Genomic DNA, 15,011 nt, shown 5'->3' with positions numbered 1-15,011 from the left:
TAATTAAATATAATAGCTATGAAGTGAAAATTGTGATATTAAATAATATAATATTTAAGTGTAATGTAAAAGAAAAGTGATATAAAATATAAAGTGATAATAGTGAGAGAAAAATGCAGATGTTGCATGACATAAAAAAAAGCCAAACAACAAATACCGAACAAGAGCGGTGAGTACATATCGTTTTAAACGTATTGTTTGAACATGTTTATGAAACTAAACATTCATGTTGATGCATGCATGATTCGACACAAATAAAGCAAGAAAATCAAATTATTATTATTTTTTTTTATTTGTTATTTTATATACATATGTATGTACATATATATACTTGTTTTTTTTCTTTTGATATTTTAACATCACCACAAATCTTATCAACTATTAACTAGACTGCACATTTACACGTCTCTATTTTTCCGCTGTCAATTTTATGGTACTATGGTGCATACGGGCAAGCAGTGGATTTAAAAAATTTTAATATAAAATATGCACACACAATACCAATAATTATAAATTTTTTAAATACATACATAGTTTGACTAAAATAATTCTGCAATATCACAATAGCAATAAAAAAAGAACTATTAATTCATATATTATAAATACAAATTACTAAAATTTTATCATTTAAGTAAATGAAAGGATTTCTATCAAAAAACTAGTATACCAAAAATCTTTAAATAAATTTTGATTATATAAAATTGAGAAAGTTGGCAACACCACAGAGCACTATTTCTTCTTTTGATACTCTTCCGTAAATCCATAAGTGTCCGCCACTGCGAAGAAAGATAAAACATATTATAAAAAAAATATATAAGAAAATTGCAAACAAATTCCAAGTCTGCTTTGCAGTCATTCAACTGTGTCTTACATTCGTAATCAGTTGAGTAGCATTCGAAGAAATCACCCAATAGCTTGCCGGATGGCAGTTCCCAAGTGCCGGTGCCTCCGTATTTCACAGGCAGCGCATTCTTATCGACATGCGACGTCAGCGACTTCCAGTCCTTACCATGGAAGAAAATCTAAAAACAAAGAAGCCGCAATTTAATAAAAAATAATAATAATAAATTTAGTTGTTTTCATTAATGCCTTACCCGCTTCCTTAGCTTTTCGCGTATGAACGGCTTGAAGATAGCAAATAACATATTGAATATATAGGAATTATTTACAATATGCACCGCCTTGAGACGCATACAAATGCATTCTTGCACATAGTCCAGCAACATGGCAGCAAAAGATGGTGTAAACTGCATAACATGGCTCATGGGTAGGCCTTCCATATCGATAATGACTATAGCGCCACAGATTTGTGAAAGCGGTTCAGCCATGGAGCCCAAGACCTAGTAGGAGATATGAAGAAATATGCGAACATTTTAAGATCAATATTTGAATTAAGGTAAGTAAAGAAACTTACTGTTAGTTGTATTGTGCGGAATAGATCGACCAGTGGAGCACGAGAGGGTTTCCATTTCTCTGTAAAATTAAAAATATTTATATTTTTTAAGACAATTCTAAAAATCAGCATTATTTGCTTAAGTCAACTTATGTTGCCAACTCACTTCCTGCTTCAATGGCGAGAATTCGACGTCCATGTTGATCTCTGTTGGGAAACAATGCCAAAATGTCCTCTTCGAAAACATTACGCAATTTACTGGGCACAATATTCTCACAGGGAGCGCCATATTTCGATTTCATGTGATAGAAGTTCTTGAGCTGTGGATAAAAGAGACGCAAATGTTTTATAAAAATATTGGCTTAGGTATACCATGTTAAAGTTAGATGTCACGCGACCATATTTTTTATTATTTATTATTTACGGCCCCACTTACCCTTTTCATCGCCGACTCTGGATAGTAATGGCATGGACGCAGGAACATTTTCATATATTCATCATCCAAAGGCAGCTTTAAGTGTTTTTCCTCTGTTAAAATATTAAAAATGGGAGAAAATAAAAAAGCTTTCAAAGCTATTCTATAAAAAATTTGTTTTTTAACAATATTCAAAAATTATTTTTAGTTTTGAGAGCAGATAGATTTTTTATCAGAGCTTTCACCTAAGGTTTTAAATTTGGATATAGGAGTTTTTTATAAGAGCTTTCATGTAAGTTTAAACTTTCATAAAAATTTGAATAATAGTGAAAACTTTTACTTAAGTATGCAAAAATTTGTACTAGAAAATATTTAACATAGTAAATATTTATGTATGAGCTTTCGGATACTTTTTAAATATTATTTAAGTATTATTCAGTAAAGCTTTAAATGAAACTTTAAAAAGAGTTTATCTATTTTATTTTTGCTTTCAAAGTTGTTTAAATGACTTTACTTAAGCTTTCTACAAATATTGTGTAGCAAAGCTTTCACAGAAATTTCAAAAAGTTATGAAAGCTTTGATTTCAGTAAATAAGATTAACGCAAAAAAGCTTTCACGGAAGCTTTGTTGATACTTACCTTCAATTAACTCACGTAACTTTTTAATAGCAGGTTCCATTATTTCCGGCAATTCACGTAATTCCTGACGCGCTTTCTCCAAAGCCCATTCTGGTGCTTCTTCTTTCTCCATACGTATAATTGCTGTACCCAAATCGATGTACGGCACTTGATTGTCGTCGTACTTTATGCTCTCGGCCTTGACCATTATGCGGGCAAATTTGTAGTGTTTGTGCTAGTCAAATTAAGTAACTGCAAGTGAAAGAAATCGGTCGATAATCAATTAATTAGTTAGATATAAACTGGATTATATGTTCTTAGTTTATAATAAATATTTTTAAGAGTAACTCCAATACAAGCAATAAGCCACCCTATAAAATTTATACTTAATTACATACAAATTATAATTCAGTAAGATCGCAATAAATTCACTTTCAGTAGAGATACATAACCATATGTAATCTACATATAGTTTGTATTACCTGTAATTGACAATTTAATCAAAACAAAGCAGACAATTAAATAATAGAACAAGCGCAACAGGCAACGCCAATATACAAGTATTCCATATAATTTGTAGAATTTGCATAAGGATTCATTTTATTTTTATGAGTATTGAGAAGCACTTGAAAAATTTTAATGATTTCATTCAAATATTCTTATGCAAAAATTTAATTAATTCACCTGTCAATAAATTCTGTTCAAGTTTTATGCGCTGCCACACACCTCGCTGATAATATTGATATTCTCAGAGAAGATAAACATTTGTAATATTTGCACTCAAATTACCGCATTGGAATTGAAACTGCAACAACTATAAATCAATCCAACATACGGCACTGTTTGTGTATAATTTAATACGTTTCAAGCTCAATCTGTTGGAGTATTTATATACGTATATTCGTGCGAAGAATTCAGCGTAACACAAAATTTATCTTTGGATCGTGAATTAGCAGACTTCACATGCATTTCGAAACTGAAAAATCCACCTCGGGGAACTCACAATGAATCTATTGATTCAATCTATAAAGCTTCCCTGACAAAGTGTTCGTGTCGTAAGCATACAGATCTCAATCTCAAGCATACACTAATTGACATGTGGCGATCTAACTTCTTCTTCTTTATTGGCGTAGATACCGCTTCGAAAACAGCCTCGGAAAAGAAACCCCCCGTTGGATGATGCCCATGGCAACGCCATCTAATTTTAAATGAACATTAAAAAGTTGGACCAATTTAGGAAAAAAGCAAGAAATAACGTTTATTTTGGTTTCTCCAAAGCTAGAATATCCCTCACAATTAAAAAAGTTTCCATACAAGAACTTAATTTTGTTCGATCGGTTTCTATTGCAACTACATATGTACATATATGACTTAGTGTTCTAATATGAAAATATTATTCGGAGATTAAATCGCTTATAGGACTCTAATCCATGCAAAATTTCGAAGATATCTTGTCAAATAAAAAAAAATCCATACAAGTACCTATTTCAAAAGCGATGTGCTAAATTTCAGATCGATAGCTCAAAAACAGTGAGACTGGTTCAGATATTTATACAAACGGACAGACATTAGTATTATATATATATAATACCATGTAGGATCCCGAAGCTTTTTTCTAGGTATTAAAGACTTCATGGCAATATATCCTGTTCAGGGTATAAATATTTATCGAATCGGATTTATTAGAGAGATGTTTAAGAACTCTCAATACAGTCGAAAGTAAGTCGAAAATGATTCAATTGTGGATCAACACACATTGGATCTATGTTAGATGTACAAAAATATCTCAATTCTTATCAAAACTGTACTAACGAAGGTGGAAAAATTATGGAACATCACATAGAGCTCTACAGTATTCTACAGGATGGTTCATATAGCCTATGCTAGCTGATTCATGGTAGTGTATTAATGGGTTAATGAGTTTGGTGCCAGTTTTTAGCTCTAGATTTGAACCTTTAATGGATTTTCGGTAAAGGGCGTTCCTAACTATAAAACGAGCGGCTGGTCAGTTGTCTCCGAGCACCTGGAGAGTCAGGACAAACATTTTCGCGCGACGTTTTTCTGTAAGTGGTGCAAACGGAAAATACACTGTTCGTTAGAGCAGAAGTAAGCGATTAAATTTTGTGTAAAACTCGGTAAATCTGCGACAGAGACGTTTGATATTATCAAGCAGGCTTGTTGCTTTAGCAAGAAGTGCGGTGTTTCGGTCAAGCCTTTTTGTAGGATCGGGAAGAGGTCGCTGTTGAAGACCGTGCTGGGAGACCTGCGACAAAGAGGCAATCTTCCGACGGTAGAGGGGATCCAAGCAGCATGCACCTTGGCTTTCAAGGCTTGAAAATCGCGCAGAAGAAGCCTATTTTGAAAGTTTGTAAAATATTGTAATGATTCGTTCAATAATTTTTTTTTTTTTTAAATCGACTCAGTCCTATTATTTTCCGGTCAAACCCTGTATCATTAAATAACCTACTTAACGGAATATTTCAGTTGACCGTATACAAATTATTGTACCTCGCACAACTCAATTCTAGTTAGTCACTATCGTACTATAGCAATTACACGTTAAACACTTGGTTTCTATAAAACCGCAGCCAGCCAGTGGTGCTCAAAAGCATTAAATATTGTTAAACGTAAATACTAATTATATATACTATATATTTAAGTTATCGTCAACATTGCGATTAGAGGCTGTCAACATTTTTAATTGTCCGTTCGAGCGCAGAAAATTATAAAGTCAAACGGGAATATTTATGAGTAGCCGCCGAAGTGTGTCGGTATGTATCCAATATCGGTGCAGCAAATGGCATTTAATTGAGAATTTAAATTCATGATTGTATTACATATTATATTAAATATTAATTTATTTCATACATTTTATAGAATTATGTAATAAAAAAACATATCCATACTAATGCATGTACATATGTAAGTAGATAAAAAACGAATGTGCTTCTTACGTGCTCTGCGCGCCGGTAAATTATACTCTCATACACACCTGTCTACCTGCAGCTACATACATATGTTCATATAAATGACTATAAAGAGATTTTTAATTGCCCAAATCTGCATCTTAAGTATAATTTTATTTTATTTTTTATAGATGGCAATTTCTCGGTTCACTTTTTTGTCAATTTTCACTCGATGTGCTTGTTTTCTAAAGTGCGCATAATTAAAGTGATAAAAAGAGCTGACATACATACATAAACACATATGTACATACTTTTAATGCACTTTAAAACAAATGACGCAGAGGATTTAGAAAGCGCTCACAATAATAAGCGACAAATGTCAAGGCAGACAAAGAGTTGCAAATGTTCATAGCTTGATTTATAAACGTCTCATTGTTTAAAGGGGCCTATGACTTTTAAGCGAATTGGACAAAGTATAAAACTGTAGTGGGTTTAACTATACCACATGGCGCATTAACAGCATAAAATATATAGCATTATATTCTAGGAACAATGTTAAGAGAGTTTAAATAACTATTATTGTATTAATTCTGCTAATCGACTATATCTTTCGATTTCACTGCAAGGTTAGTTTCGGTTAGGTTAGATAGATCTTTCACCATTGAACACACTTAGACTCTTATATACAGTTATTTGTGATGCCAAAACGAAAAACTCCCGTAGTTGGACTTCAGCTATTCGTAAAAACGTCCTGAGCCTATCATAAATCTGTTTGTTTTATTTATATTTCCGCTATTTCACATGGACGTCTAAAAGTATGAGATCCGAGCTGTTCTTGTCTTAGTCTGAAAAAACGGGGCATTAGGGATGGAAGTGTTGAGATTATTCTAACCAATCTTCTTTCCAACAATTGATGTAGGTGACATCAGGTAAGATACTTAATCCTACGGCTATGAATCCCGATCGGACAGTGTCCACTTAAACTTTTTCCATCATCACCACTGCAAAATATATGGCAGCCACGTCCGCTTAGAAGACATTGCAATGACCAAGTATCTTAAAACTAGAACTGATGAAAAGTTTACGAAAGTGTACTCCCCTACCAGACCTCTCCGCAAATGTTAATCCATCCGTAAAAGACTCACTGCCCCTCTTCTCCAGAGAATCCTTCCCTCCCATGCCTACCCAGATGATCTGAAACTGAGAGCTTATACGGCCATACACTTGCTATGTGCAGTAAGACCTTCAGTGCCATTAAACAAGTTATGGACTTTATACGGTTCTAATCAGCACATTTCCTCTAGATTACTTTAGAGCAAGTTTTATAATTGGTCTTGGAATCAGGGTTTTCATGCCTTTCAACTTTTAGAGAACTGTAATTGCTTCTTTAACAACTTTTTTTATATAGAAAACGGATTCTATCACAAACCTTAAATTTTCTCTAATATTGCGACTCTGACGTTATGAACCAGCATAGATAGTGTTTTTCTCTGTATAGTGCTTATTGCTGTTTAATAAAATACGTTCATTGCTTTGTGATAATATATCATTTATTATATATCATTATATTATATATGTAATATTATATTAAAGAAAGTGTTCTTTTTAGAGGCATAGTACTTTTTAGAGTGAAAAAAGTCAAAAGCTACTACTAGCGATTTATAATCTGATATAAGATAAATAAATGTGGATTGCATCAGGATCAAAAGTTTATTGTGCCCTCAACAGTCTGAAATAGTTTCCATGCCAAAGTGATTAAGAATAAATCGAAAAGTTATCGATAGGTTTCAGCAGCCCATTTTTATAGCTAAACGAAATAATTTTGAAATATTTTGTCCACTAGTCCTAATAATAGATCCTCCCATGTAGTAATCAATTTAATCAGGCGAAATAATTTAAGATATTAACTCACGTCAACTACAGTCATCAGCGTAGCCGTTGTCGGAAGTATCATAAATTCAAAGTGGAGCCAAGTTTAAAATATTTTTTTCCAAAAATTTCAGAATACCAAAAAAAAATCTAATAAAATATTTAATTTTTTTTATTTTAAATAAAAAAAAAAAAAATTTGAATAAAGGCCCAATAATAACATTATTTACTACTCCTCATACTACTGTTTACAGGTTTGCATTTAGTATTCAGATTACTCATAGCTCTCCTCTGCTGTGGCTTATTTGCTTAAGTAGCTTAGCTAATTACAAAATAATAGTAATGATTGTGATTAGCAAGCAATATACAATTGTGGTAATGTTAATTGCTGAAATGTTAAGCTTCATTTTTTTGTTTACAATAATTACTAATTTTGCCTACTTAATTCTAAAAAAATTTATGTTTATTGTATTTTATATATTCATCAGAGACATATAAAATATATAATTTTATGTTCTTAATTTAATTACCCATAAAATTTTCTAAATATTTATTTGTGGTATTAAGTTTTTATGGCTTAGCAGTTTATATTCGGAACAAAGCACTGAGGAAACAAACTCCGGACTTTGAAATGAACCGCTTTGTATTTTGTTTGTGAATTTTTGGTCGGGTAGGTAATCATGTAATTTTATGTGATATACATATACATATCTATGCTATGTAGCAACATTAGGTGCGTCCTTTTAAATAATATTCTCATAAGATAAAATATAAAATTGCAATATAATATATTTAGAAAATGTTAAATAATTATCACCAAATAAAATAACTCTATAAGGCAGAAAGAACTTCTTATAGAGTCATTTTATGCAAAAATAGGCACCTAAGGTCCAAACGAACGTGGAATGAATATGTGATTATTAAACGATCTTTTGTTTCTTATTTCTTAATTTTTTCTTTTACTTTAATGTAAAACTTTAATGCGATTTCTGAATTCTAAAAACTCATTTATCACCAAAAATTTCGATTAAATTAACTGTCACAAAAAACTGGTTCTATAATATAGAAATTATATTATATGGGAAGATAAATATACAACGATCATTCTACGAAAAAGCAACTCTAAATTCTATATTTTAAAAATATTCACAGTGGCTGGCAATTTAGAACATCTCTACTGCAAATTTATCAAAAAAAATTCCCTTAATTCAACTTTGCTCTACACACTCAAAAACAATGCCATTGAATTAAGTTTACAACTTTTTATGCAAAAATCAGCCTAAAATATCTACTCTTACAAATTTAAATAAAAAACTGGCGCAAACTTGTTTTCAGAAATTGTCCCATACACAAGATAGATATAGGAAGTCATTATCAATGCCAATAGACTACCATAGCCAAAAGAGAAGGTACAAAATGCGGACGTAGGCCGAAATCGCTAAATGGACATAGAGACAAACACACATAAATGACTATTTATAAATAATTTTAATACCTACATACATATATAGCAATTAAGAGTCTATATACGTATATATTGGTAGTGAGTGTTAATTAACACGCTTCAAAAATTAATAATCGGACGTAAATTACGTTTTAAATTAAAATACAATTCGGGTCGCCAAATAAAGTTACTTTCTTCATAACTGTTTATAGCTTCAAGAAAAAAAATTACCTAATATTCGCTTTTAACAGCTGTATAACGGTATCTTATCACACGGTAACAAAGCATTTTGCACACAGGTGCACGCAAAGATAGCGAAATCGCTTAATCAATGCTGTTTTAGTTACACACATTATATTTTCTTATACTATATACAAATATATCACAGTGTTTACTCAAATTGAACTTTGTCACTTCAAAATTTAAAGAATTTCAAGCAGCTCGGTAAACAACTACAAAATTCGCACCATCGATACATATTCACATTCGATTTTTGTTTTAATTAATTTATTATTTTCTTTGTCTTCGCTATCACGTTACTACTCAGCCACTTCGTTTATTTATATACATTTTATGCAAAAAGTAAAATGAAATAATAATAACAAACACAAAGCAACGTCAACGGTCAACAACTTTGTGCACACTCAAGCCAGCACGCACTGAATCACTTCCAGTCGCTGCGTCTGCCCAGAAGCCATAAACAAACAAAAAACATAGGCAAACTTATTTTGATTGGTTTTGATTTCAATTGACTAGGAATTAGGTAATGTTCTAACAAAGGTTTGTAACCTACAGCATGCAAATGATTTTCAAAGCTCCCAATTTAGTGTCGTCGACTGTGGGGCAAGTGCATGCTTCAGCTATTTTTTGGCAGGTTGCACAGGTATGACAATTGGATATATTTTTGTCATACTCTTTCTTATTTTTATACTTTAAACAGAGTATATTAAGTTTGTCACAAGGTCTATAATACACATAAGGAAATCTCGAAGACTCTATAAAGTATATACTTATATTAATGATCATCGTTTCGAGCTGTATGTATATATGCGAACTCCCACGGTTTTTGAGACACCGATCTGAATTTTTTTCATATGTTTTCTTTCCAAGAAGTTTCACTTTTCGAGACTGTTCTTATCGGAGCAGTATAGTATATAGTTGCCATACAAAATTAACGATCAAACACCAGTTCTGTATGATTAATTTTTTTTATTTGACAAGTTATACACACGATATTTGGCATAGCTTGTTTTCTAAGACAACGCTACAATCTCCGAGTAGATTGTTCATGTCGCAACACCATCCCCTATAATATAGTCGACCGACGTCAGTACTCGGACTGACATATGAAATGACGATTTTACGTCGAGATCTTAAATTGAAATCTTACAAAATAAAGCTTGTGCAAGAACTGAAGCCGCTTCCCAAGCGATATCGCTTTGCTCTATGGGCTCTTGAAAAGTTCCAAGAAGATCCAACGTCCCAACGTTTTCGAGCCAAATTTTGTTCAGCGATGAGGCCAATTTCCGACTCAATGAGTTATAAACAAGAAAAATTGTCGCATTTGAGACGAAGAGAAAACTGAAGAGATTCAAGAGCTGCCATTTCATAAAAAAAAAACCAACGGTTTGGTATGGTTTGTGGATCGGTAGAATCATATTTCTTCAAAAATTTTTCTGACCATTATTGCGTTAATATAACCGACTATTTTATGCCTGAAATTGAAGCTCATGATCTCGCGAACTTTTGGTTTCAGCAAGATGATGTCACTTCCCACACATTGCATCAATCAATGGATTTATTGAGAGCGTACTTCGGTGAGCAAATAATTTCACGCTTTGAGCCGGTCGATTAGCTTAGTGACCAATTTTTATACCCTGAACAGGGTATATTAAGTTTGTCACGAAGTTTGTAACACCCAGAAGGAAGGATCGGAGACCCTATAAAGTATATATATAAATGATCAGTATGTCGAGCTATGTCCCTCTGTCCCTCTGTCTGTCTGTCACAGCTTTTAAGATATCGTTTTGAAATTTTGCAAACGTCATTTTCTCTTCAAGAAGCTGCTCATTTGTCGGAACTGCCGATATCGGACCACTATATCATATAGCTGTCATACAAACTGAATGATCTGAAACTTGTTCAGAACGGATTACTATAGCATATAGCTTCCATAAAAACTGAACACATAGTTACTAACAGAAATGCACCTGTGAAGGGTATTTAGCTTCGGTGCAACCGAAGTTAACGTTTTTTCTTGTTTTGACATAGTTTTTATCTAGATTTAATACCTTTACATCATTCGACCGCGATATTTCAGACCAATAAGGAATTTTCTCTTCCTAAAGAGGTTATCTCCGAATTCTTCTAAATTTTCAGTTAAAGGTCGCCAAATGTGTGCTTCCCATTGGATATAAGTATTAAAATCCAAAAGAAGACTTTTTCAAAGACATAATTTCACTCTAAATGCCTCAACTTTCTTTGAACAATTATCTACCTGGTAACCGTCGGACAGACGATTGCACTAGGCAAACGAAAATGTGTCAGAAAACTTGTACTAGACACATCGAAATGGATATTCACATATGTATGTATGTGTGTATGATCGCATGCACGGTGCTTAACGCCGTAAGGTACTTCGATCATTAATAAATTTAGCAGATAGTTTTTGATTAATATTTCAATGTGTACTGCGCTGTATTGTTGTTGCTGTTATGTATTAATTTGTACGTTTTTTGTTGATTGAGTTGTTTTTGATATGAGTTAGATGACTTTTAAATTTTTAAAGGTAAAAGTCAAGGTCGACAAAGCAGTAATGAAAGAGAGAAGTTGACAGCAATAGACACTAAGTGAAGAGTAATAAATATTAAGACACATTATATACATACTAATATATACTATACAATAATTATATAAGCAAAATTTAATTTGCTCTTGAAGCGGCAATTACGAAATGAAGCGTATAATATATCAAGTGATAGACAATTAGATAAAGTTAAATTCTAAAATGTTACTTCACATGTGTATGTATGTATTTGCACATATGCATGTAAATTAGCGTTATTTTCCATGTCCTAACTTCTAATGAAAGTATGCAAAATGCAATTAAATTTGTTAATAAAACTAAGTTTACAGAAGTGTTAAATATTTTTAATTTTTTATTTAGATTTTTCTTTGCTGCAACAGGTAATTTTTCTTCGTAATAACTTGAATTTTATCTTTTTATTTGTCTGTTTTATGAAGATACCTTGACAAATAAAAGTGCTTTTCATGCAACGGCTTAAGTTAGCTCGATCAGCCGTATGGCGGCATTTCAGACATTATTACGATGATCCAACACCTCGACAAATAAAAATGTTTTTCATATATGAAAATGATTTTTATCAGTGAGCTTGTATGGAAGCTCTATGATATAGTGGTAAGATATCAACGCGTCTGACAAATGAGCTACTTCTTGATAATAGGGATTCTTCAAAACGACGCTGCCTAAGTAGACCGATAGGGACAACTCTTCTATTCAGGAAGGTTTGCCATTTCATCATAGCAAAATATACAAGCCAACAATGAGTTGAAATTATTAAAATTTACTACCGAAATTCGGAGTTTAAGAGCACAGATCAACAATTGAGCGTCTATCCAAAAAAAAATTGAATCCACAGGAGCAATACAAAATGTTCCCGTGCCAGTGAGACATAGAAGTGCCCGTAGTATCGAGAATATTGCTGCCGCTAGCGCATCAATTGAGCAAGACTCAAATCAGTCTCTCCCATGACGAATTTTGCTAAAAGATCTTGGCTTACATCCTTATTGAATTGAGAGCCGCTTGCTCACCAGATTCGTATATGTCCGAGAACCGGGCTGAGCAACAACTTGAAAATAAACCGAATTTTCATCGAAAAATCATCTTCAGGCTAAATGGCTTCCTCAATAATCAAAATATGAGTTATAGGTTAGGCAGTAATCCACATGTACTCCATGAGGTATCATTGCATCCTGAAAAATTTACGGTTTGCTGCGGTTTATGGGCCGTCAGCGTCATTGACAATATGTTATATGAACGTGTTATCTCACGAAATGGCCCAGTCAATTGATCGCCTCGGTCATGCGATATGACCCCATTAGACTATTTTCTGTTACGCTAGGTCAAGTCTATGGTCTATGTCAATAAGCCAGCGAAGATTGATGAACTTCGTACGAATATCGAACGTGAAATTGCAACAGTAACGGCCGATTTACGCTTGGAAACCGTCGAAAATTGGGTTTAGTGTCTGAACTTCTGCAACCGTGCCAGTGGTGGACATGTAAAAGAAATCGGGTCCTACAGGTAATGGTATTGAATTAACTTTCACAGGAAAACTTTTGTAGCCTATACCGGCAAATAGAAGAATATATAATATGTTAATCGAGGCAGCTCGTTACATTGATCACTAATTAAAATAAAACTGGTAAACATTTTTGGCTGCTAAAGAACTTAATCCAACTGTCAATAGATCGGTCAGTTCATAAAAAAACATTTTGATGCGGGAATTCAAATTTTAATCACTTAAAATATTATTGCAGAACTTAAAAACTCTGGGAGTTACTCTTAATTAAAAAAAAAATATATATATAAAACTACGTAAATTTTAACGCGAATTAAATTGTAGAAAAAAGATATACAGTATTGTAGTGATAAAGAAATAAATGCTCTGGAGTTTAGGCCAGCAAGCTAAGCGATGTATCATGTTTGTTATGTTTTATCGCTTCTTTCATTGGAGGTGCTTATTGCGTGGCGGGTCCCACGCAAAGCGCACAACCCCTATGATTCACCTTCTCACATTAGCTCGCTTGCAAATAGATGTTTTTCGGCTTCCCGAATCACTCTTTGGTCACTTCCACTTTTTCTGGCGTTTAGAAAACTTTCCTCAGTTGCATAAACTTCTACACATGGTTCCATCTTCCTGCTTTCTCGCTATATAGGATTTTTTTCCTATAATATATGTAGAACTTATAACTTCATCAAAAATCTAGGGTTATACTGTCATGTAATATTAATTTCATTTCTAATATTTCCTAATGTTTTCTGGTAAATCATGCATTGCAGTATTTTTTTTTTACAAAGTTTCGTCATTCAAATTGTACCACCCTAATATTTGGCTAAAAAGCTTAACAATAACCAACAAATTCATCATTTCCCATTTATATGAAATAAAAAAACTATTCAGCTCGTTTACTATTTTTACTATTTATTTAAACATCAATCTTTAAGCCCCATCAAGGTGAGTGCAATTAATCGCTAAAATTCGCCGAACAAAGCTTCCTCTTCATCAGCTATAAAACAGCTTTACCGCTTAGTCAGTCAGTTGTTACCGTAAGGTTACACAAAATCAATGTCACCTAAAAAGGTGTTAATTTTTTAAAAAGAATAAACGATAATTTCAAGTACATCATGACATGTGTAGCCTAGATCAGACAGCACAAAATAACGTTCAAGTACAAATGCCGATATATTTGCTAATACATTAAGAGTTATGAAATAAATATAACAATTTTTGTGCTTGCGGTCAAAAAAGATGACCGTGACCAGTAAATGTAATGCACTGATTTCACAAAAAAAAATATTTTTGCTGACTCGACTGAATAAGCAAAATGCCGCAACACAATATTTTTTTTATTTTCTCTTCTGGTGCTTACTAGTGTTTTTATTTTTTTAGTTTGAGCTTAAAATTGTTGAAACAAGCAAAAATATTTGCTGTTGTTAATGAAATGACCTTTGAGATATGATGTAATTTTTTTCTTCCGATATTTGAAGTAAAATTAAGCAAGGTAGTATACAAAGAGAGTGCTGCTTTGTCTACTTTAATTTTAATTTCCAATTTTAGTTGTGTGAAATCAAAACCTATATATGGTAACATAAAATTCAAAACAACGTAACATCACTTCTCAAAGGTTTACAGGCGAAGGAAAAACTCATATTGAAGTAATTTAAGTTTTGTTTATAAAATGGTTATTTATTGGTTATTATATTTGACAGCGATTTCCGATTTTTTTTTTTTTTTTTTTTGTTTTGCGTTTTATATGATGATATGTATGTGTATATGTAATTGTTATATATAACATTAGTAAAAAATATGTTTTAGCTGTAAATAAAAATATCATTTAAATTGTTTATTACTAATATAATGGGCTCAATGCATTATTTTCTTAAAAAATTAAGTTATTTGACAAAGAAAACAATATTTGTGTATTTGCTGTTTAAAATATTTCGTACAAAATGAAGTTTGTACAAAACATGTAACTAAATAATTTTAAAAGATTTGAAAGATATTTAATAAATAAATTTTTATTTCAAAATTTGTATATTTTCATGAAAGAGTATGATTTTCC

The 15,011-nt window shown here is 32.3% G+C and overlaps 1 protein-coding gene across 2 annotated transcripts in view; it reads right to left on the bottom strand.

The window, feature by feature from the left end:
• Positions 1 to 405: 405 nt before the first annotated feature.
• The window catches only part of LOC108978561 (alpha-tocopherol transfer protein-like), a 23,187-nt gene continuing 8,581 nt past the window's right edge, over positions 406 to 15,011 (bottom strand). Inside the window, exons 1-7 of one of the 2 annotated variants that reach the window (XM_018948904.1) lie at positions 2,448 to 2,634; positions 1,830 to 1,921; positions 1,560 to 1,713; positions 1,415 to 1,473; positions 1,095 to 1,340; positions 872 to 1,022; positions 406 to 776 (exon numbers count right to left, since the gene is read on the bottom strand). In XM_018948904.1, the coding sequence (XP_018804449.1) occupies positions 730 to 776; positions 872 to 1,022; positions 1,095 to 1,340; positions 1,415 to 1,473; positions 1,560 to 1,713; positions 1,830 to 1,921; positions 2,448 to 2,634 (936 nt within the window). In that variant the 3' untranslated portion in view covers positions 406 to 729. Of the gene's footprint in view, positions 777 to 871; positions 1,023 to 1,094; positions 1,341 to 1,414; positions 1,474 to 1,559; positions 1,714 to 1,829; positions 1,922 to 2,447; positions 2,679 to 15,011 lie in introns of those variants that run through there. The other variant, XM_018948905.1, reaches the window with a different exon arrangement.

The sequence above is a fragment of the Bactrocera latifrons genome, unplaced genomic scaffold, assembly GCF_001853355.1.
Source record: "Bactrocera latifrons isolate USDA-ARS-PBARC rearing strain unplaced genomic scaffold, ASM185335v1 scaffold_124, whole genome shotgun sequence".
NCBI lineage: Eukaryota > Metazoa > Arthropoda > Insecta > Diptera > Tephritidae > Bactrocera > Bactrocera latifrons.
Note: the sequence above shows the minus strand (reverse complement) of the source record. Positions and strands in the feature narration are given on the sequence as shown.